Here is a 17,284-nt window from a genome sequence, read left to right on the forward strand (position 1 = left end):
GTACTCTCATCCGAGTTGCCCAGCAATGAGTTATACTACACAATATGCAAATGGCACATCAACAAAGGCATCCTGGCATTATTTTATTGGCTATGTGTATACTGTTGTTAACTTTAGCTTGCTCTCATTGGTCTTTCTTCCCCTGCAGAATTGCTTGCTTACTCCTCCTGGTTGTAGTTTTCCTCAAAGTTGTTTTTCACCAGGTGCCAAGGTCATCTCTTCCCCGCGACTAGCACCGCTTGCTCTGAAACATTCCATTCTTACACTCCCTTGCACCCCATATTGTTTTGTTCACTTTACAGTCTCACACTCTCATACACAGAATGTAGCAACATCTAATGAACCACTTTAAGCTCAAACTCTTATATTCCTTTAACATGCATGTTGGAATCGATCGGCCTCGCTTTTAACTGGCTGTCTTCGAATAAAGAATATTTGGAAGAAATAGAAAATAAGAACAGACTTAAGTGGAAAGAGAAGGAAAGACAATGAAATAAATGATCAAGGAATAAACATGACTAGTTGACTTGACTCGTTTTTATTGTAAGATGTTGATTATGTTGTAAGCCATTATTGTTTTCTTCCAACCCATACTGGCACATATTTTTTTCTTGTTTGACCTTTTGCCAGCGCATCACGTCTACGCTTTGTCGTCGAGCGCGCGTGCGTCCTCGCGACGGCCGCACAGCAGCTGCTTGCACCGTTGCCGTAATTGCCTCATCTGCCCCCCGTACACCAGCGGGTCCACGACGGGCTGAACCACCACGAAGTAGAGCGACAGAAAGCTCTGCAGGGCGTTCGGCGGGCCGCTAACGTCGAAGCGCGCCCGCGCTATCTGGAGGCTGACACCGAAGGTGAAGTTGACCAGCGAGACCAGATGCGGCACGCACGTCACCAGGGCTTTGTTCCTGGCAGTGCGCTGTCGAGCCGAGAAGACCACGTGCAGGATTCTGCCGTAAGAGTAGAGCACGGGTAGCAGCGGGGCCACCACCGACACCGCCGTGGCCACAAGGCCGAATACATCACTGGCATGCGAGTTGCCACACAGAATCCGCACCACCAGGTAATTGAGGCAGTACTGCGACGAGATGACGTTCCCGCACAGCGGCTGGCTGACTGTGGCCGCCACTGTGGAGGCGACCCACGCCAGCGAGCACGCCCACAGGAGCAGCGAGACCAGCAAGGCCCGAAGTGGCGAAACCAGCGCCCCGTAGCGCAGCGGCCAGCAGATGGCCAAGTAACGGTCGTAAGACATGGCGGCCAGTGTGTAGAACTCCACGCGCCCGTACGAGTACATGGCGAACATCTGCAGGTAGCACGCGGTCGGCGAGACGGCGTGAGAGGCGCTCAGCGTCTGCGCCGCCACGAACGGGAAGAAAGCCGTGCAGCCAAGGAGCTGGTTAGCGAATAGGGACGCGGCCAGGACGTACATGGGACTGCTGCGGAGGTCGCGGTCCCGGCAGATCAGCGCCACCAGGGAAGCGTTGGCCGCCAGCACCGCCGCGTACGCCACCGTGGTGGCGGTGAACGCCGCGTACTTGGCTGCGCCCAGCTCCTTGTAAAAGGACAGGATCAAGTAGGAATGTGTCACGTTGGACGCCATCGTCCAGCAGAAGACGGATTCAGCAGGATGACTGTGAAAACAGCTTCATCTCATCAATAAGCGCAAAGCATCAAACCTAAGCCAACAACATAGTCCGAGATGTAAAGATGATCAATTAAAATGACAAATCAATAGTTTGTTCGGTTGTTTCTGCCTTTTTTGGCTGGTTATCAGCAAGCATACAGGCGATAGCATCAATTCACATTTCTGCAAATAAAAGTTTTCAGTAATAGTCATTTGACATCATCAGCACAAAACCATCTAGCCCCACATCAGCAAACCCCTTAACCAATTCCGAATACTTCAAAACCCTTGCTGCTGGCAAGTCATCATCTCCCATGATGATGATGATGATGAAGATGACAAAAAGATACCAAGAGTGCTTGCCGCAATTATTGCTGTGTGCTCACAGCTTTTTATTGCTTTCTTAGCTGTGAGCCGCACCAATCAGCGACTTACAACATCCATTACATCATCTTCCAGATCAGGGGTGTCCAAGTCCGGTCCTCGAGAGACCCGATCCAGCATGACTTCTTGTGGCTATTGTGTGCTAGTGCATCTCCTTAATGGTTCCAGTGGATCTTATTTTACAATCCGCAACTGTACTTTGTTCTGACAAACAAACAAAAAGATGTGTTTCCTGTAAGAACATCATGGAATCAATTCGCTTGTTACATTGTTTGCTTAATATTTGGGTCCAACATTAGAGCAGTGGTCTTCAAATGGAGGTACAATACTGTACGTCAGGCGATACACCCTAAAAAAAAAACTTGGGGAACTAATGACCCGATTATAGGTCAATAAAGGATCAATGGAATATTTGGGTCGATTTGACAGAAGTATACAGGAATCAAAGCTCGTGTCAGCTAAAAAAAATGATGAGCTTCGAGTGGCTGATATTGCAGCTGCATGTTAATTCTCCAGACTAGTTTTGAATGGATTACTTTGAAGAAAACATTCTCCGACTTGTTAAACATTGTTGCGTGCGCATTGTTGAATGTTTGAAATTGATTACCGTATTTTCCGCACTATAAGGCGCACCTAAAAGCCTTTAGTTTTTTTAAAAAGCTGATGGTGCGCCTTATAATCCGGTGCGCCTTATATGTGGATCATATGTTTTTTTAGGGCCAATATTTGTGGTCGGGATTGAAACCCTACTTTGATTTATTCAGTGCCATCCACATAACTTGTTTTTTTGTCCATGAGTTAACTTGTCAACTAAACAATTAAACAGCAATATCAAAAGTGTTAAACTGCACGTCTCTTATTAACGAATTGAAAAACTTCTATCTTGCATTTCCCGGCCAATAGCCAATTAGAATGAGCTTCTTTGCTGCATACCCATTGGTTGATTGAGCAAGAATGTTTTGCTAAGCTATTATCAAGTAATTTCTTGATGTGAATCATACAGTGGGCCCTCGGTTTATGAGATTAACCCATTCCGCGGTTGGGACCGTAACACGAATTCGCCGTATGGCGGGCAATCTAAACCAATGGTAAATAGCTAATGCGTGTAAAACCCCAGGTAAAAAAACATCAAAACTTAATATACATATTAAATATTGGTATCAAAATAGTTGAGTAAGTGCTTGTATATATAATATACATGTATACAACTGAATAACATCATAAATAAAAATTTTAGAAAGGATGTGTTTACCTTTGAGTGAGTGACGAGCATTTTATGGCCATATTCCCTTATTGAGACTAGCCTAGGCTAGGCTATCTTAGCCTTCTTTGTATATCTTGATTATCTCCAGCTTCATTTCCATGAAAATCATCTTCTTACTTCTCTCTTTAACATCACGAGCCATCTTGGGAGCCATGGCTAACAAATTCAAGTTTGAATTAAGCACTACAATGCACAATAAATGCCATATTGAAAGCTCTCTCAAACCAGATCAACTTTTTAGGCAGCCATCTTTGTCACCCCGTGCTCCGACCAATAGCAGATCAGCATCTTCATGACCCAGTTACGCTGACCAATAGAAGACCAGCATTGTAGTGACATAAGCGGTGATGCCTGTATAGACGTATGAGCGCACACTGACCACTATGATTGATGTGTCGCACACACTGACTGCCATGTTGGATGTGTCATAAGGTGAAAGAAATGGCATAAAGAGGGGACAACAAAACTTCGCGGGCCACGTCGTTAGGTGAAAAAAATGTAAGGCAGGGACGTCGTGAACTGGGGATCCACTGTACTTGGACTTCTTCCTACTCCTTTTGAACATGTAAACTGGAATGAACCACGATATCCATTGTTTATACTTATTTCTTTTGATTTTGTTATTTTATTCTTTTCATCTCCTTTTGTAATGTGTTGATATTTTCAATAAATAAAAAAACTGACTTGACTTCCTTTTCAATCAATCAATTAATTTACCATGCATGATCTTGAGACACTTTCCAACATAATACAATTAAAAGACTTCATTGAAGAATCAAATGCAAAAAAAATATAGTGGCACGTGAAAGTAACAATAAAACATAAAACTGATAATGATAACAGTTTACGGGCTTTTCTGGGTCAAAGTACTGCCCAAAAAGACAATATTGAAAATAAGATTTAAAAATGGCAATACAATATAAGAATGAAATCTGCTCGAGCACATTTTCAGGACAGTCAGATTGTTTTCTTTTTTTTCGAATACGGGCCGATATGACTTTACATGCATGTTGGAATTGATCGGCCTCGCTTTTAACTGGCTGTCCTCGAATAAAGAATATTTGGAAGAAATAGAAAATAAGAACAGACTTAAGTGGAAAGAGAAGGAAAGACAATGAAATAAATGATCAAGGAATAAACATGACTAGTTGACTTGACTCATTTTTATTGTAAGATGTTGATCATGTTGTAAGCCATTATTGTTTTCTTCCAACACATAACTGGCATATCTTTTTTTCTTGTTTGACCTTTTGCCAGCACATCACGTCTACGCTTTGTCGTTGAGCGCGCGTGCGTCCTCGCGACGGCCGCACAGCAGCTGCTTGCACCGTTGCCGTAATTGCCTCATCTGCCCCCCGTACACCAGCGGGTCCACGATGGGCTGAACCACCACGAAATAGAGCGACAGAAAGCTCTGCAGGGCATTCGGCGAGCCGCTAACGTCGAAGCGCGCCCGCGCTATCTGGAAACTGACACCGAAGGTGTAGTTGACCAGCGAGACCAGATGTGGCACGCACGTCACCAAGGCTTTGTTCCCGGCAGTGCGCTGTCGAGCCGAGAAGACCACGTGCAGGATTCTGCCGTAGGAGTAGAGCACGGGTAGCAGCGGGGCCACCACCGACACCGCCGTGGACACAAGGCCGAAGAAGTCGCTGGCATGCGAGTTGCCACACTGAATCCGGACCGCCAGGTAATTGAGGCAGTACTGCGACCGGATGACGTTCCCGCACAGCGGCTGGCTGACTGTGGCCGCCACTGTGGAGGCGACCCACACCAGCGAGCACGCCCACAGGAGCAGCGAGACCAGCAAGGCCCGAAGTGGCGAAACCAGCGCCCCGTAGCGCAGCGGCCAACAGATGGCCAAGTAGCGGTCGTAAGACATGGCAGCCAGTGTGTAGAACTCCACGCGCCCGTACGAGTACATGGCGAACATCTGCAGGTAGCACACGGTCGGCGACACGGCGTGCGAGGCGCTCAGCGTCTGCGCCGCCACGAACGGGAAGAAAGCTGTGGAGCCAAGCAACTGGTTGGCGAATAGGGACGCGGCCAGGACAAACATGGGACTGCCGCGGAGGTCGTGGTCCCGGCAGATCAGCGCCACCAGGGAAGCATTGGCCGCCACCACCGCCGCGTACGCCAACATGGTAGCGGTGAACGCCGCGTACTTGGCCGCGCCCAGGTCCTTGTAAAAGACAAGGATCAAGTAGGAATGTGTCACGTTGGACGCCATCGTCCAGCAGAAGACGGATTCAGCAGGATGACTGTGAAAACAGCTTCATCTCATCAATAAGCGCAAAGCATCAAACCGAAGCCAACAACATAGTCCGAGATGTAAAGATGATCAATTAAAATGACAAATCAATAGTTTGTTCGGTTGTTTCTGCCTTTTTTGGCTGGTTATCAGCAAGCATACAGGCGATAGCGTCAATTCACATTTCAACAAATAAAAGTTTTCAGTAATAGTCATTTAACATCATCAGCACAAAACCATATAGCCCCACATCAGCAAACCCCTTAAACAATTCCGAACACTTCAAAACCCCTGCTGCTGGCAAGTCATCATCTCCCATGATGATGATGATGATGAAGATGACAAAAGGAAACCAAGTGTGCTTGCCGCAATTATTGCTGTGTGCTCACAGCTTTTTATTGCTTTCTGAGCTGTGAGCCGCACCAATCAGCGACTTACAACATCCATGACATCATCCTCCAGATCAGGGGTGTCCAAATCCGGGCCACATTGGAGTTATATTTTCTAAAGGACGACCGTTGTGACTGTGAAGTCAAGTAAATTTGTATTAAGTTTGATCGTCACTCATTTACACATTTTGAAATCTTATGCTGCTAAAAACTGTTCAAAAAGAGTATTGGTAACAAATATAAGTAAAAGTTGAAGACAACTTGCAAATTTAGTATTATAACCAAAAACCTGAAGTTATAACTAGCCTTTTGTGGGCCACATGAAATGATGTGGCGGGCCTAATCTGGCCCCTTGGCCTTTAGTTTGACACCGTGATCTAGGTGGTGATGCTTTTTGTTTGAAGGTTGAATGCCGGATTATGTTTCCATTTGCATGCTATTTTGTTTGTCTTCTTTGTTTGCTCGATAACAGAAAAACCAATTGTAATCTTGGACGTAACTTATATTTGGCTTTATTTTACAGTAGCTGTATTACATATTTTGCAAAAATGTCATCTCGACTAGACTCCATCTCGTGAAAAATCTCCTCTGGGGGGGATTTGTGTCACCTCCAATCCCTTGTAAATATGGTTAAGTATTGTTGTAAACCAGAAACTATGTGAACTGTTATGTACGCTATATTTATGATTTGGTGGTGGTCATCTGTCTCTGGCTTAACACCAGGAAGTAGACGGGATGGAGTTGAGAAATTTCAACGGGAGCAAGAACGCTCTAACGAGCGCGGATCCGCGGCGCCAGGTTAGCGAGGACGCAACGTCGGAGATGCTGCAGGTTGATGCCGTAAATGAGGGGGTTGACGAGGGGCGGCGCCACCATGAAGGAAACGGCCAGCGCGTGGCGCACGGCCTCCAGCTGACCTTCGCCGTAGCGCTCCAACAAGACATCCAAGACCAGCGAGATGGTGAAAACGCTCAGAGTCAGCAAGTGCGGCACGCACGTCTGCACGAAGCGGCGGCGTTCGCGGCGCGAGCGCAGCGAGGCCCGCACCAGGTGGCTGTAGGAGACGCCGATGAGGACGGCCTGGGCCACGTGCAGGAAAATCAGGGCGAAACCGTAGACGTTGTTGACAGTGGTGTCGATGCACGACAGCTTGACCAGCGCCCAGTTGGTGCAGAAGAGACGGCGGATCTGTCGACTGCACAGCGGCAGGCGTGCCGTCAGACCCGTGCCCACCGTCGTCTCCATCAGCGGCAAGAGCCATGTCAGTAGCAGCAGATGCCGAACCTTTGGGGACACGAGAGCGCAACAACTTCAAAGGCCTGCAATTGACGTTTTTCTGGCCGGTTTATTTGGGTGCAATTCCACTGCCGGCCACTAAATGATGCAGCTTTTGGTTTAGTTCCAAACATACATTTTTGGGGAGGATTATTTAAGTATACTGTTGAACATATTATGGGATCAGTTCACTGTTAAATGTCTTTGCACAATATTTTTGTCTCATAGGGGTGGTTCGCAAATGGGGTACATGTTCCCTGGAGCATGGTTAGGGAACTGCAGTTACTCAAAACACATTTTCTGCCAGTTTAAAATAACCCCTCCTTCATCACACCCGGTTCAAAAGATCAGATCATCAGCAGGCACTGTGGAAGCCTGATAATAACTCTGATTATTTGGAGAAATATCAAATATGGCTCTCAAGGAACCAGGGCTCTCTACTTGTCCTGGGGGTACATGAAGACACCTCAGGGGTATGTAAAATTCTAACAGAGTTTCAGCAGTTCTAATACTTACTTAATACTTTTTAATGCCGGACGGGAGCAGCACATTTTCCTTTCGAATGATGAATAAATTAATTGGAACATGAAGCTCTTTTTGCTCAATTGTGTTACACTAGGATGACTCCTTTGCGAAACGTTTTCTTTTGCTCAGTTTTATACAAGTCTTAATCCAAAATGCTTTTGCTAGTTTAGTCAACATTCAAGGCCAGCAAATTGGTTGTAATTAAGGGACTTATTACAAACCTTCTGCGTGGTCATGATGGCGCAGTAGACCAACGGGCGGCAGATGGCAACGTAGCGATCGTAAGCCATCATGGTCAGGCTGGCGAACTGGCAGAAGACGTAGTAGTAGAGCACCAGGATCTGCACCAGACAACCCGCGTACGACACCAGGTGCTCCTCGGCCAGCAGATCGTGAAGCAGCTTGGGATAGAAACACGACGCCCCCACTACGCTGTTGGCACACAGGTTGCACACCAGCACGTAGATGGGCTGGTGTAACGTCTTCTCCGCCACCACCGTCGCCATCAACGTCACGTTCACCAGCAGAGTTAGCATGTACGATGCCAGCGCCAGCACAAAGTAAATGCGCCGCCGGTGGAAATCCAAGCCGCGCAGGCCGTGCAGCTCCAACGCCGCCGACGATGACCATGACGCGTTCTCCATCGTGGAATTTGCCTACGAGCTTGTCACTGATTGACCGGGAAAAGTTCAGAGTACAACCATCGGAGACGCCATTGAGCAAAAGTTAACATGCTTCCTCAAAACATCAGATAAAACGCTCCAAAGTTAAATTAAATATTGATACTCAAACACACACACAAAAAAATACATATACAATGCAATGTAAAATGCAATATTATAGAAATCCAAAATTCACAAGAAACGCCATCATGTTTAAAATGTAGTCAAAAATGACAAATAATTGCTAAATAGTTCAACTAATCGTGTTCAAAGTTCAAAAATGGATAGCAAACAAAAGACAACATGTGAGCACAAAACACACCAAAAATACACAGACGTAAATTAGAATTGCAATTACGTGAAAACTAAAAAAACAGGAAAAGCGAATGTGTGTATCTGCTTGGTCAGAAGAGAGCAAGTCAAAACACAATGAAAACTGCTTCAACATGAGAACATATCCCAAGCTCAATTGCATTTTTTTCTCAAAACATTGGCTAAATTGTTTGGAAATTACATTAAATATACATTGATTCAAATATGCAAAAAAAAAGGTCTTTTTCCTGGTTCTCTTCAGGCAAAAGACGAGACAAGCAATAAAAATGCAAAATTCAAAAGCACATTACAACAAGCTCAAAATGTGCAGTCAAACATTCAAACATTGCATCAAAAATATGTTTACATTGACACAAAATTGCTAAAATGTTCAACTGGCAGTGTCAAATGTTTAAAAGGGGATGAAAGCAACGAGCAAACGTCAACAAGCCAGCACAAACATGCAAAAACATACGTTAGAAACGTATTTATGTGAAGATTAAAACATCATAAAAACTCTAGTGTATATCTACTTGGTCAAAATACAGCAAGGAAATACACAATAAAAAAAACGGTGTTAAAATTTACTGAAAAATACATTCAAAACTCATTTGCATTTCTGTTCACTCCAAACAACAGTTAAAACATTCCAAAATTACATTAAATAAACACGAGAGTATGCAAAAAAGTATTTTTCCTAGCTGTCTTTTTATGCTAAATATGGTGACAACACAAATGCAAAAAAGGTGTTTGTATGGAGACTAAAATTACTGAAATGTTTAACTGACAGTGTTAAACATTCGAAGATGGATGACAAGCCACAAGCTAAAAAAAATTCAGCACAAAACACCCTAAAATATACAAACTCAAGTTGGAACCATATTTAAGTGAAGATTAAAACGCAATCAAAAAATTCATTTGTATATCTGCTTGGTCAAAACACATTTAGTCAAAGCACAGTAAAAATATGGTTAAGAACAACATAAAAGCATAATCTAAACTAGTTTGCATTTCTATTCTCTGCACACCACGAAAATATGAATGAAAATATTTCAATGTTGCGTTCAAGGCGCAGTGATGTCGAGATTAAAGGACACAAAGAAATTAGCACTCCTGTTCGATTATATCTCCACAAAACCCTCCAGAAACTGTCTTAATAACCAGCAAAAAACATTTTCTTTGCGGCAAAAATCAGTTACAAATAAGTATACGTTCCGTAAGGTCAACGCACACACACATACACACTGGGAAAAAAAATCTAAGATGAGAGGAAGCCCAAATAAGCACATGTTCACGAGACACATCAAAAAAATGCATGAATACCAAAACATATCGATTTGCGACTGAAACCAAACCGTTTAGCATTTCTTTACAAAAATTCTCCTTGACAGGTTCAAAAGCCACTAAAATCATTCAACACGTGTGCCAGACCGACAAAAGTGACAACGAGCTCAAAGAAAAGCCACAACACATTCGAAACCGGCTCGTCTTTCTGAACGGACAAAGACCGCAAAACAAGTGAAAACATTTTTACAAAAACAGTAAACAGCAGCAAGGTAGTGAAAGCGTGTCGACGTCGTGCGGAGAAACACTCAAAACAGAAAATAGATCAATGTGTGAAAAACACAAAGACGGGACGATGAGGAAAGAACTCTTATTGACCAAAAAGACACAGGCCACGCCCCTCATCTATCGCCACGCCTCCTTTCTCTCCTCCCCTTTTTGACTTCCATTTTAAATTTTATTTTAGGAAATGGCTAACGCTATTCAAACACAATGGCCTTGACCTTTTTTGACCTTTCATGACCTTGTTTATTATCTTTACCGAGCATTAGCAATTAAAAACGTGCTCATGTGAAAATCATCTTTCCCGCATTTTCAGCAAAGAAATAAAAGTTTACAGAACTAAATGTTATGCGTATTGTCCCAAAACCTAAAGACATACCGTACTTATTTCGAGAATGAATCGAACTTGACTATAAGTTGACCTCCCAAATGTTACTGCAATTTGCGTGAATGTTATAAAAACTCGAGTACAACAAAGTCATCCAAAAAAATAAACCAATCAAAAACATCGACAGCTGAGCACACACAATAATCAAGCATACCGTTGTCACAACCATTCATCCGGGAAGATTTTCAAAATAAAGGTGAACTAAAGTCATTCTTGTTGTGAATTATTATTTATCCATCCATTTTCTTGAGCTGTTTATCCTCACAAGGCTCACAGGCTTGCTGGTGCCTATCCCAGCTGGTTTCAAGAAGTAGGCGGGGCACACCCTGAACTGTCCATCCATCCATCCATTTTTCAGAGCCGCTTATCCCCGTAGGGGTCGCAGGCTTGCTGGCGCCTATCTCAGTATCTAAATGTTACTTTGTTTTACCTTATTCTCGATTGACTTTAGTTTTTATATTGAGCCTCTTAGATAAACAACAAAAAAGATTCTCGACATTTATTCTAATTTGTTGAAGTGGTCTGTCATTAAATTACATTTTTATTTAAGTGTTACAATATATTATCTGAAATGATGTTGTATAACCAACATATCGGAAATGTTTGCTCATTTTTATATGTTTTTTCGATATTATTTGTTGATTGTTATACAGTATTGACAAAAAAAAAAGAAATTGGCTACCCTCTGAGATGGTGAAAAACAGAAGGATTTTGTGGATTAATTCATCATCCACAAATGCAATATTCATCAGAATACTGTTATTTAGACACGTGGGACCACATAGAAAATATTATTGCCAAGATTTTACTTAAACTTTTTCAAATAACAGCAATAACCTTAAATTGGTAATTGCTAAAAATTGCTGTGTTGGTAGAACTAAAATAGTAGCAAATACTTGGTTGGTACGAGATATATATTTGAAATTTATTCTAATAAATAAAGACATTTTAGAGCAGAGGTTGAGGGTTCGTATCAAAGTCAAAATTTGTTTAATTTTTTTGGGGTCCCCGAAGGAGGAACATTTTGATGGACGGCTCTACACACGCGAGACTGAAATGCATCAACATGTTTATCCTGAACGGACGTCAAGCGTCAACAAACACATTGGTCCCTCGGAAGCTAATTAGCAACTAGCCACTAAACCCCATACGACTACCCTGTGGGACCGGGACACTGCGATAACACATCACTGACCTTTGACCCCTATTGAAAAAAAAAAAAGAGATTTAGGTTGCGTGCATTCTTGCACAAGGACGTACAATAGAATACATAAGAAATCTTTTAGGATGCGTCCACATGTCCAAAGAGGACACATATGAGGACGATGCTTGGATTAAGCTAATAAACATGCTAATTTTCCGGGTATGTTGATGATGTAAGAATGACACTCATCTCATGGTGCTCCCAGGACACTTCACTTGCGGTCGGACACTTGATGCGTTGATCTTCCCCGGCGGCCCGCGTCAAATTGGATGAAGCTCCTCCAACCCCGAGGGACTCATTAGCCACCCAGTCAAGGTCGACTTTATGACATCATCACTGGACACGGACAGGTAAACAAATCATTAAGCCAAGTCACAAGGGGCGGAGAGATGGACATGTCCTCGTTTAAGTCAGATAAAATAAAAATGGCGGTGCAGATTGACAGAATTAATAAATCAGTATAGATTCTGTATCAGAGTTGGTAACCATCGTTTACATCACAGGTGTCAAACTCAAGGCCCGGGGGCCAAATCCGGCCCTCCATGTCATTTTTTGTGGCCCGCGAAATGCTGATTTGACTTCAAGTTTCTGGCTAAAATAGCAAATTTGCAAGTTGTCTTTAACTTTTAAAAATCTGTGGAGAAAATACAAGCATTTTTTAATTCACAATCAGTTTTTGCCGGCCTCTGATTTCAAAACTTGATGCGTGTTTTACAAAAGCATTTAAAAAAGATTTGACCACAGTCATACCGGCCCTCTGACAGAAACTAGAACTACAATGTGGCCCATTCTAAAAATGAGTTTGACACCCCTGGTTTACATTATTTCTTCATTTTGGGTTCTCATTGGTTGATCACGCAAGGCATTTATTGCGCTATGATGACGGTCCTCGCTGGATCTCGTTTGTGGACCCGCAAACAAATGCGACATTTCATCTGCAGAAAAATAAAGTGAGTAGTGAGGGTTGAGATGAATTTCAATTAGAAGTAGTGAAATGTGCATTTCCTGAAGAAATTGTGCGTGAAGGTGAAAACGCCGAAGGGAGAGGCGTCGAATGGTGGAATGATGCGGAATGTTTGAATGGGTGAAGTATTCTGAATATTACAAGGTTAGAACGGGTTCAATTGGCCAAATAATGTGGAAGATACAAGGAAAAACTTGAAAAAAGTGGAATTGTGGGAACATTTTGAATTGTGGTAAGAGGCCCGCTGCTGGGGTCAGCCACAGGTGGACCGGCATACCCGAAAACAACAAGCAATAGTGCAGGAGCTGTTTCTTCCCTTTGCGGGTTCGCTTCCTGAACGCGCTGTGGCCGTAGGCCTCCTCGGCCGGGTGGCCCCATTTCTGGCAGGTGAACTCTTTGCGTTGCTCCCGCGGACTGTCCGCCGAGCGGCGGCCCGTCCGAGTCGCTGCCGCTGATGGACGAGGGCAACCGCCTCGCCGGGCGTCGCTTTTTGCGGCCCGGGAGGTCGGGAGAGTCTTCCGAGGACGACCAAGTCTGCTGCCGCGATGCTTTTTTGTCCGCGGTGGTGCCTGGCGGCTTCTGAGGCTCGAGTTGCATCTGCTCCTGGAGCCAAGCGGACATGCGCTCTTGTTTCTGCGTGTAGTCGTAAGGGCAAAAATACTTGCCCATATAGAACGTGTGATTGTTCAGCTTGGTCCTTGGCAGCGAACACCAAGCGCAGCAGTTCTCGGGCGACTCAGCCCAGGAATAACTGTTCGGATCCCCCAGCATCTGCTCGCTGGGAGAAGGGACGCTTGACGGGATTTGACGTCTGAAAAAAAAAAAAAAAACAGAGCAAAGTTTGAGCGTGAGAGACACTTCATCCAATCCAAAGAGCTGCGCTGAGTACTGTCTTCTCTGCACGCTATGGAGCGTTCTTTGCGGCAGGCACCTACCCATCTCCGGAGAAGAAGCCGCAAGGCAGAAGTCATTTGTGGGCCAGGAGGAGGCGGCGGGGGGTCCAATGAGGGTCCATTGATTGACGTCGACGAGCTGAATGGGTGCCGCGAGCACCAGCGGACTGGTAGCCCTCCTCCACCTGCCAGTCCGCTGAGTCCTCATCATCCTTGTGGAGATATTTCACCCCAATGAGCTGCCCTGCACGCAGGTGACAGAACTTATAAATTTTGCTTCCACTAGTGGAGTTTCCAGAAAACTTGACACATTTTGATCTTTTGATGCCAAATAATATTTCACTCCTTTGGGCATTGTTTACTTTTAGTTTGAATGTTTTAGTCTTTTTAGTGAGGTTTTGTATCAGCACATTTTGTTTCAAATAAATGTATGAATGAATCAATTTTGGTGTGCCATTTCTTATACTAATTCATATACTATTTCAATTTGATTTAAATCCCTTACACACTATCCCAATGTTGCAATGTTTGCAATACTTTACATGCCAATTCCGTTGAGCATTTACACAAACAAACCAGGGCAAACAAAATTCTACAGATGAGTTTTAAGTACAACACTAGCAATTCAATGAAATTTCGCAGGAATACAGTGTCACAAACAGCAATGATGTACAAATCCATCCATATGTTCTAGACTTCGGGAGGTGGCTTTCACACCAGTTTGTGCACAAATGCCATATGCTCCTGAGTCCAACTCTGTTCGTGCACGTCGCCTCTCGTCCAAGTGGTTAAAAAAAGCTTTATTTGCCCTCAAACACCTCAGGTGGCCAAAACCTCGATTGTCATTCCAACAGGTGGTTTGATAGTCAGTTGAACTGTGTCATTGCGTTTTTCTCCACCAGTTTTACGACAGCACCTGCATGAGGAAATATTTGAAATCAAAATGTAAATGTTTGTTCAAAGTATTTTGTTTATGCTCAACATGTGGTACACAACAAACAGGTGACAAACAAAACTATGTATGTTGAAATTTGTGGTTCATAAAAAGCGATTTGTAGCCTGGTGTCATATTGTTGTTATTATGAGGCGTATCATTTAGCTCTTTTAAGCTTCTATAAGAGATTTCAAAACTTTTTCATTTTTATTTACCTCGTCTACTCGCTGTCCTTTCGGCAGTGGGAGGGTCTGCTTCCATGTAAACAACGAACACCTTCGTAATACTATCTTTCGTGCATTAAAAAAAAAAAAAAACGTTGAAGTATAAATAGACTCGTTGAAGAAAGTGACGGACCTCGTAACTGACGGTTAATTACAATTGGATTTTTCGCGCATGGCCATTCGCCATAACGTAAGGAACTATGAAATTTGATTTGTGCCAGAAAAGAACCAAACGCTTGCAAGTTGTTATCATTTCTAAGGCAACTGTAAATGAACGCTAGTAAATAGGCCCGCTTTCGTGCCTGTTAGGGTTTGTGGTTGGGGAAAAAAATCTAAATTTTCTGTGCAGGTTCTATTGTCTGTCTGTTCGAATTCACGAAGGTTTAAGTAAAAGCAATTTTCGTCGTTGATTTGGTATTTTCTGGGGTTGTCCTAAGTCAATACGTACGTTTGATTAAATCAATCAATTAAAGTGCATCCGCGAATAAAGGGGAAAACCGTATAAACTTTTGACTTAAAAAGTAAGGAGCTGGTCACGCTCGATATGTGGATAACGACTACCACCTATTGACAGAACACGGAAATGCAAGGACTTGAACATCGACTTTCTACTTCCAATACCGTTTGCACATAAAATATAAATATGCCAATATTTACGCTCCCTAAAAACTGTTAGGGGTGTTTGAAATTCGTGTTACTTGGGCACTGAAATAACAAAATACTCTACTTCGTTTGGCGCGAAAGCGCAGCTGTCCGCCATGTTTTCGGGGTCAAGAGGCGTTGCTTCCTCAATCTGCACCAATGCAATTCGTCGACGTCAAATTTATGCGCATTAGCCTAGCCGAGTGCTCTGGTAATCTTTTAAAGTTTTCCCCTACAATGACGAAATAAAATTTATAACTATGATATAAACCAGTTAAATACTATTAGAATAGCTCCTTCGTTCACGCGTATGTGTTTTTATTCGGGAATTAAAAGAAAAAATTCATCGTGACCTTTACTAGGACACGTCTCATTGGTCTACCCTTTAAAAATGCTATTCAAACATGCTACTAGTGCGTAGCTTCGGCTTCGCATATACTAAAATTGGAACGATACAGAGAAGATTAGCATGGCCCCTGCGCAAGGATGACACGCAAATTCGTGAAGCGTTCCCTCTTTTCTTAATTTGAAGCGTTTTTATGCATTTTTAAGCGAAAAAATTAATAAAATTCATCGAGTTGCGTCATCAACCATCGACTGCGAGGTAGGCCGCAAGCCTTTTTCTTTCGCGCGCTCGTCATTTGGCCACTCCCACCGGAATTTCCATCGAAGAATTGAGATCGGAGTTGTTTACTGTAATTGTGTTTAGCTAATGCGAGATCACTCTTCGATATTTTTTACGGAGTAAAAGTGACAACGTTTCGAGCTTTTGCGCGGAAAATATCCGAGTAATACAGAATTGTCGGGCAGCCACGAATAGGGATGCGTCTCATTTCTTTTAAATTGCACCCTTAAGTTTTGTGCAATTTTCCCCCCTTTGACTGATATAAAAGTGTGGAAATGGAAATTAAATGATCGTATTTTTACACCGAGAAATACCTATAAATGTTTCAAATAAACTGCGTCAATAAACATTCAATTCCATTTTTCGCCAGTAGTTGGCAGCCATCATTCAATTTTTGCGCCACTAACGATGCACGCTTCCACAATTTCGGTCGCATTTTGTTTATATCGGGGCAATACGAAAGTTTCTCTTTTGGAAATGAGACGTGCCCTAATGTGATACACTTTAACATTGCCCCCCCCCCCCCCCCCCCAAAAAAAAAAATAAAAAATAAATAAATAAAAATACTCCGAACCAATCGCAGACAACCGATGTTTTGCTTCGCGTTTCGATTTTACACACGTACGATGGAGTGAAGTAGAACTAGCAAAAGATGACTTAAGTGACGGTAAGCCTGTATGTTATTACTCCACATACAAACGTGTTATCGATCGCGAATATTGTTTTTTGCTTGTATATAATTGTATAAATACAAAAGTAGTAAAACGTAGAAAACTAGCAACGACAAAAAGGCCTATTTTCGAATTCGGCCCACGAAAATGTTAAATCCGGCCCGAAACATAAGAAAAAATAGGTTTATTTAGGTTTATATAATTTACAAACACATTGCATCACGCTCTTGCTCAAAAACCACTATTTGACTCTCTCCGCCAGTTGTTTAATTGTATTTATTTGTCTATTAATTTTTAATTGATCTTATTATGTGTTCCATAAAAATATGTATGAACAAATAAAAAAAAAAATCATAGATTTCCATTCATTTTATGCAGGTCAAGGAAAAATGCTATATTTTGATGTATAGAAGATCAAAAAGGAAGTTACAGTGAATCTCTGGGTTATGGTGTCCCTGGCTTACGTTTTTTTTCCACGTTACGA

The 17,284-nt window shown here is 43.0% G+C and overlaps 3 protein-coding genes and 1 non-coding gene across 4 annotated transcripts; 1 reads left to right on the top strand and 3 right to left on the bottom strand.

The window, feature by feature from the left end:
• Window positions 1-640: 640 nt before the first annotated feature.
• Window positions 641-1,603, bottom strand: LOC148415620 (olfactory receptor 10C1-like). Its single transcript, XM_088427785.1, has one exon. The coding sequence runs from the start codon at window positions 1,601-1,603 to the stop codon at window positions 641-643; it is 963 nt and encodes a 320-aa protein (XP_088283911.1).
• A 2,939-nt stretch (window positions 1,604-4,542) lies between these two features.
• On the bottom strand, window positions 4,543-5,505 carry LOC148415621 (olfactory receptor 10C1-like). Its single transcript, XM_088427786.1, has one exon. It carries the CDS (start codon window positions 5,503-5,505, stop codon window positions 4,543-4,545), a length of 963 nt encoding a protein of 320 aa, XP_088283912.1.
• A 949-nt stretch (window positions 5,506-6,454) lies between these two features.
• Window positions 6,455-10,400, bottom strand: LOC148415622 (olfactory receptor 52L1-like). The gene is made up of 2 exons (XM_088427829.1): window positions 7,937-10,400; window positions 6,455-7,199 (listed from the first exon to the last, which is right to left on the bottom strand). The coding sequence occupies exons 1-2, from the start codon at window positions 8,357-8,359 to the stop codon at window positions 6,687-6,689; spliced, it is 936 nt and encodes a 311-aa protein (XP_088283955.1). The 5' UTR covers window positions 8,360-10,400; the 3' UTR covers window positions 6,455-6,686.
• A 5,519-nt stretch (window positions 10,401-15,919) lies between these two features.
• LOC148415623 (U6 spliceosomal RNA) lies at window positions 15,920-16,025 on the top strand. Its single transcript, XR_015867327.1, has one exon. It is a non-coding gene; the product is annotated as a U6 spliceosomal RNA (small nuclear RNA).
• Window positions 16,026-17,284: the final 1,259 nt, after the last annotated feature.

Source organism: Hippichthys cyanospilos, chromosome 11 (assembly GCF_059441005.1).
Source record: "Hippichthys cyanospilos isolate Australia breed blue-spotted pipefish chromosome 11, RoL_Hcya_1.0, whole genome shotgun sequence".
Classification (NCBI taxonomy): domain Eukaryota; kingdom Metazoa; phylum Chordata; class Actinopteri; order Syngnathiformes; family Syngnathidae; genus Hippichthys; species Hippichthys cyanospilos.

Excerpts from the sequence above, each read along its gene's own strand:
- LOC148415620 (XM_088427785.1), bottom strand. The coding sequence starts at position 1,603 with ATGGCGTCCAACGTGACACATTCCTACTTGATCCTGTCCTTTTACAAG.
- LOC148415621 (XM_088427786.1), bottom strand. The coding sequence starts at position 5,505 with ATGGCGTCCAACGTGACACATTCCTACTTGATCCTTGTCTTTTACAAG.
- LOC148415622 (XM_088427829.1), bottom strand. The coding sequence starts at position 8,359 with ATGGAGAACGCGTCATGGTCATCGTCGGCGGCGTTGGAGCTGCACGGC. Across the intron at positions 7,200-7,936 it reads CCATCATGACCACGCAGAAG|GTTCGGCATCTGCTGCTACT; the intron begins GTTTGTAATAAG and ends GTGTCCCCAAAG.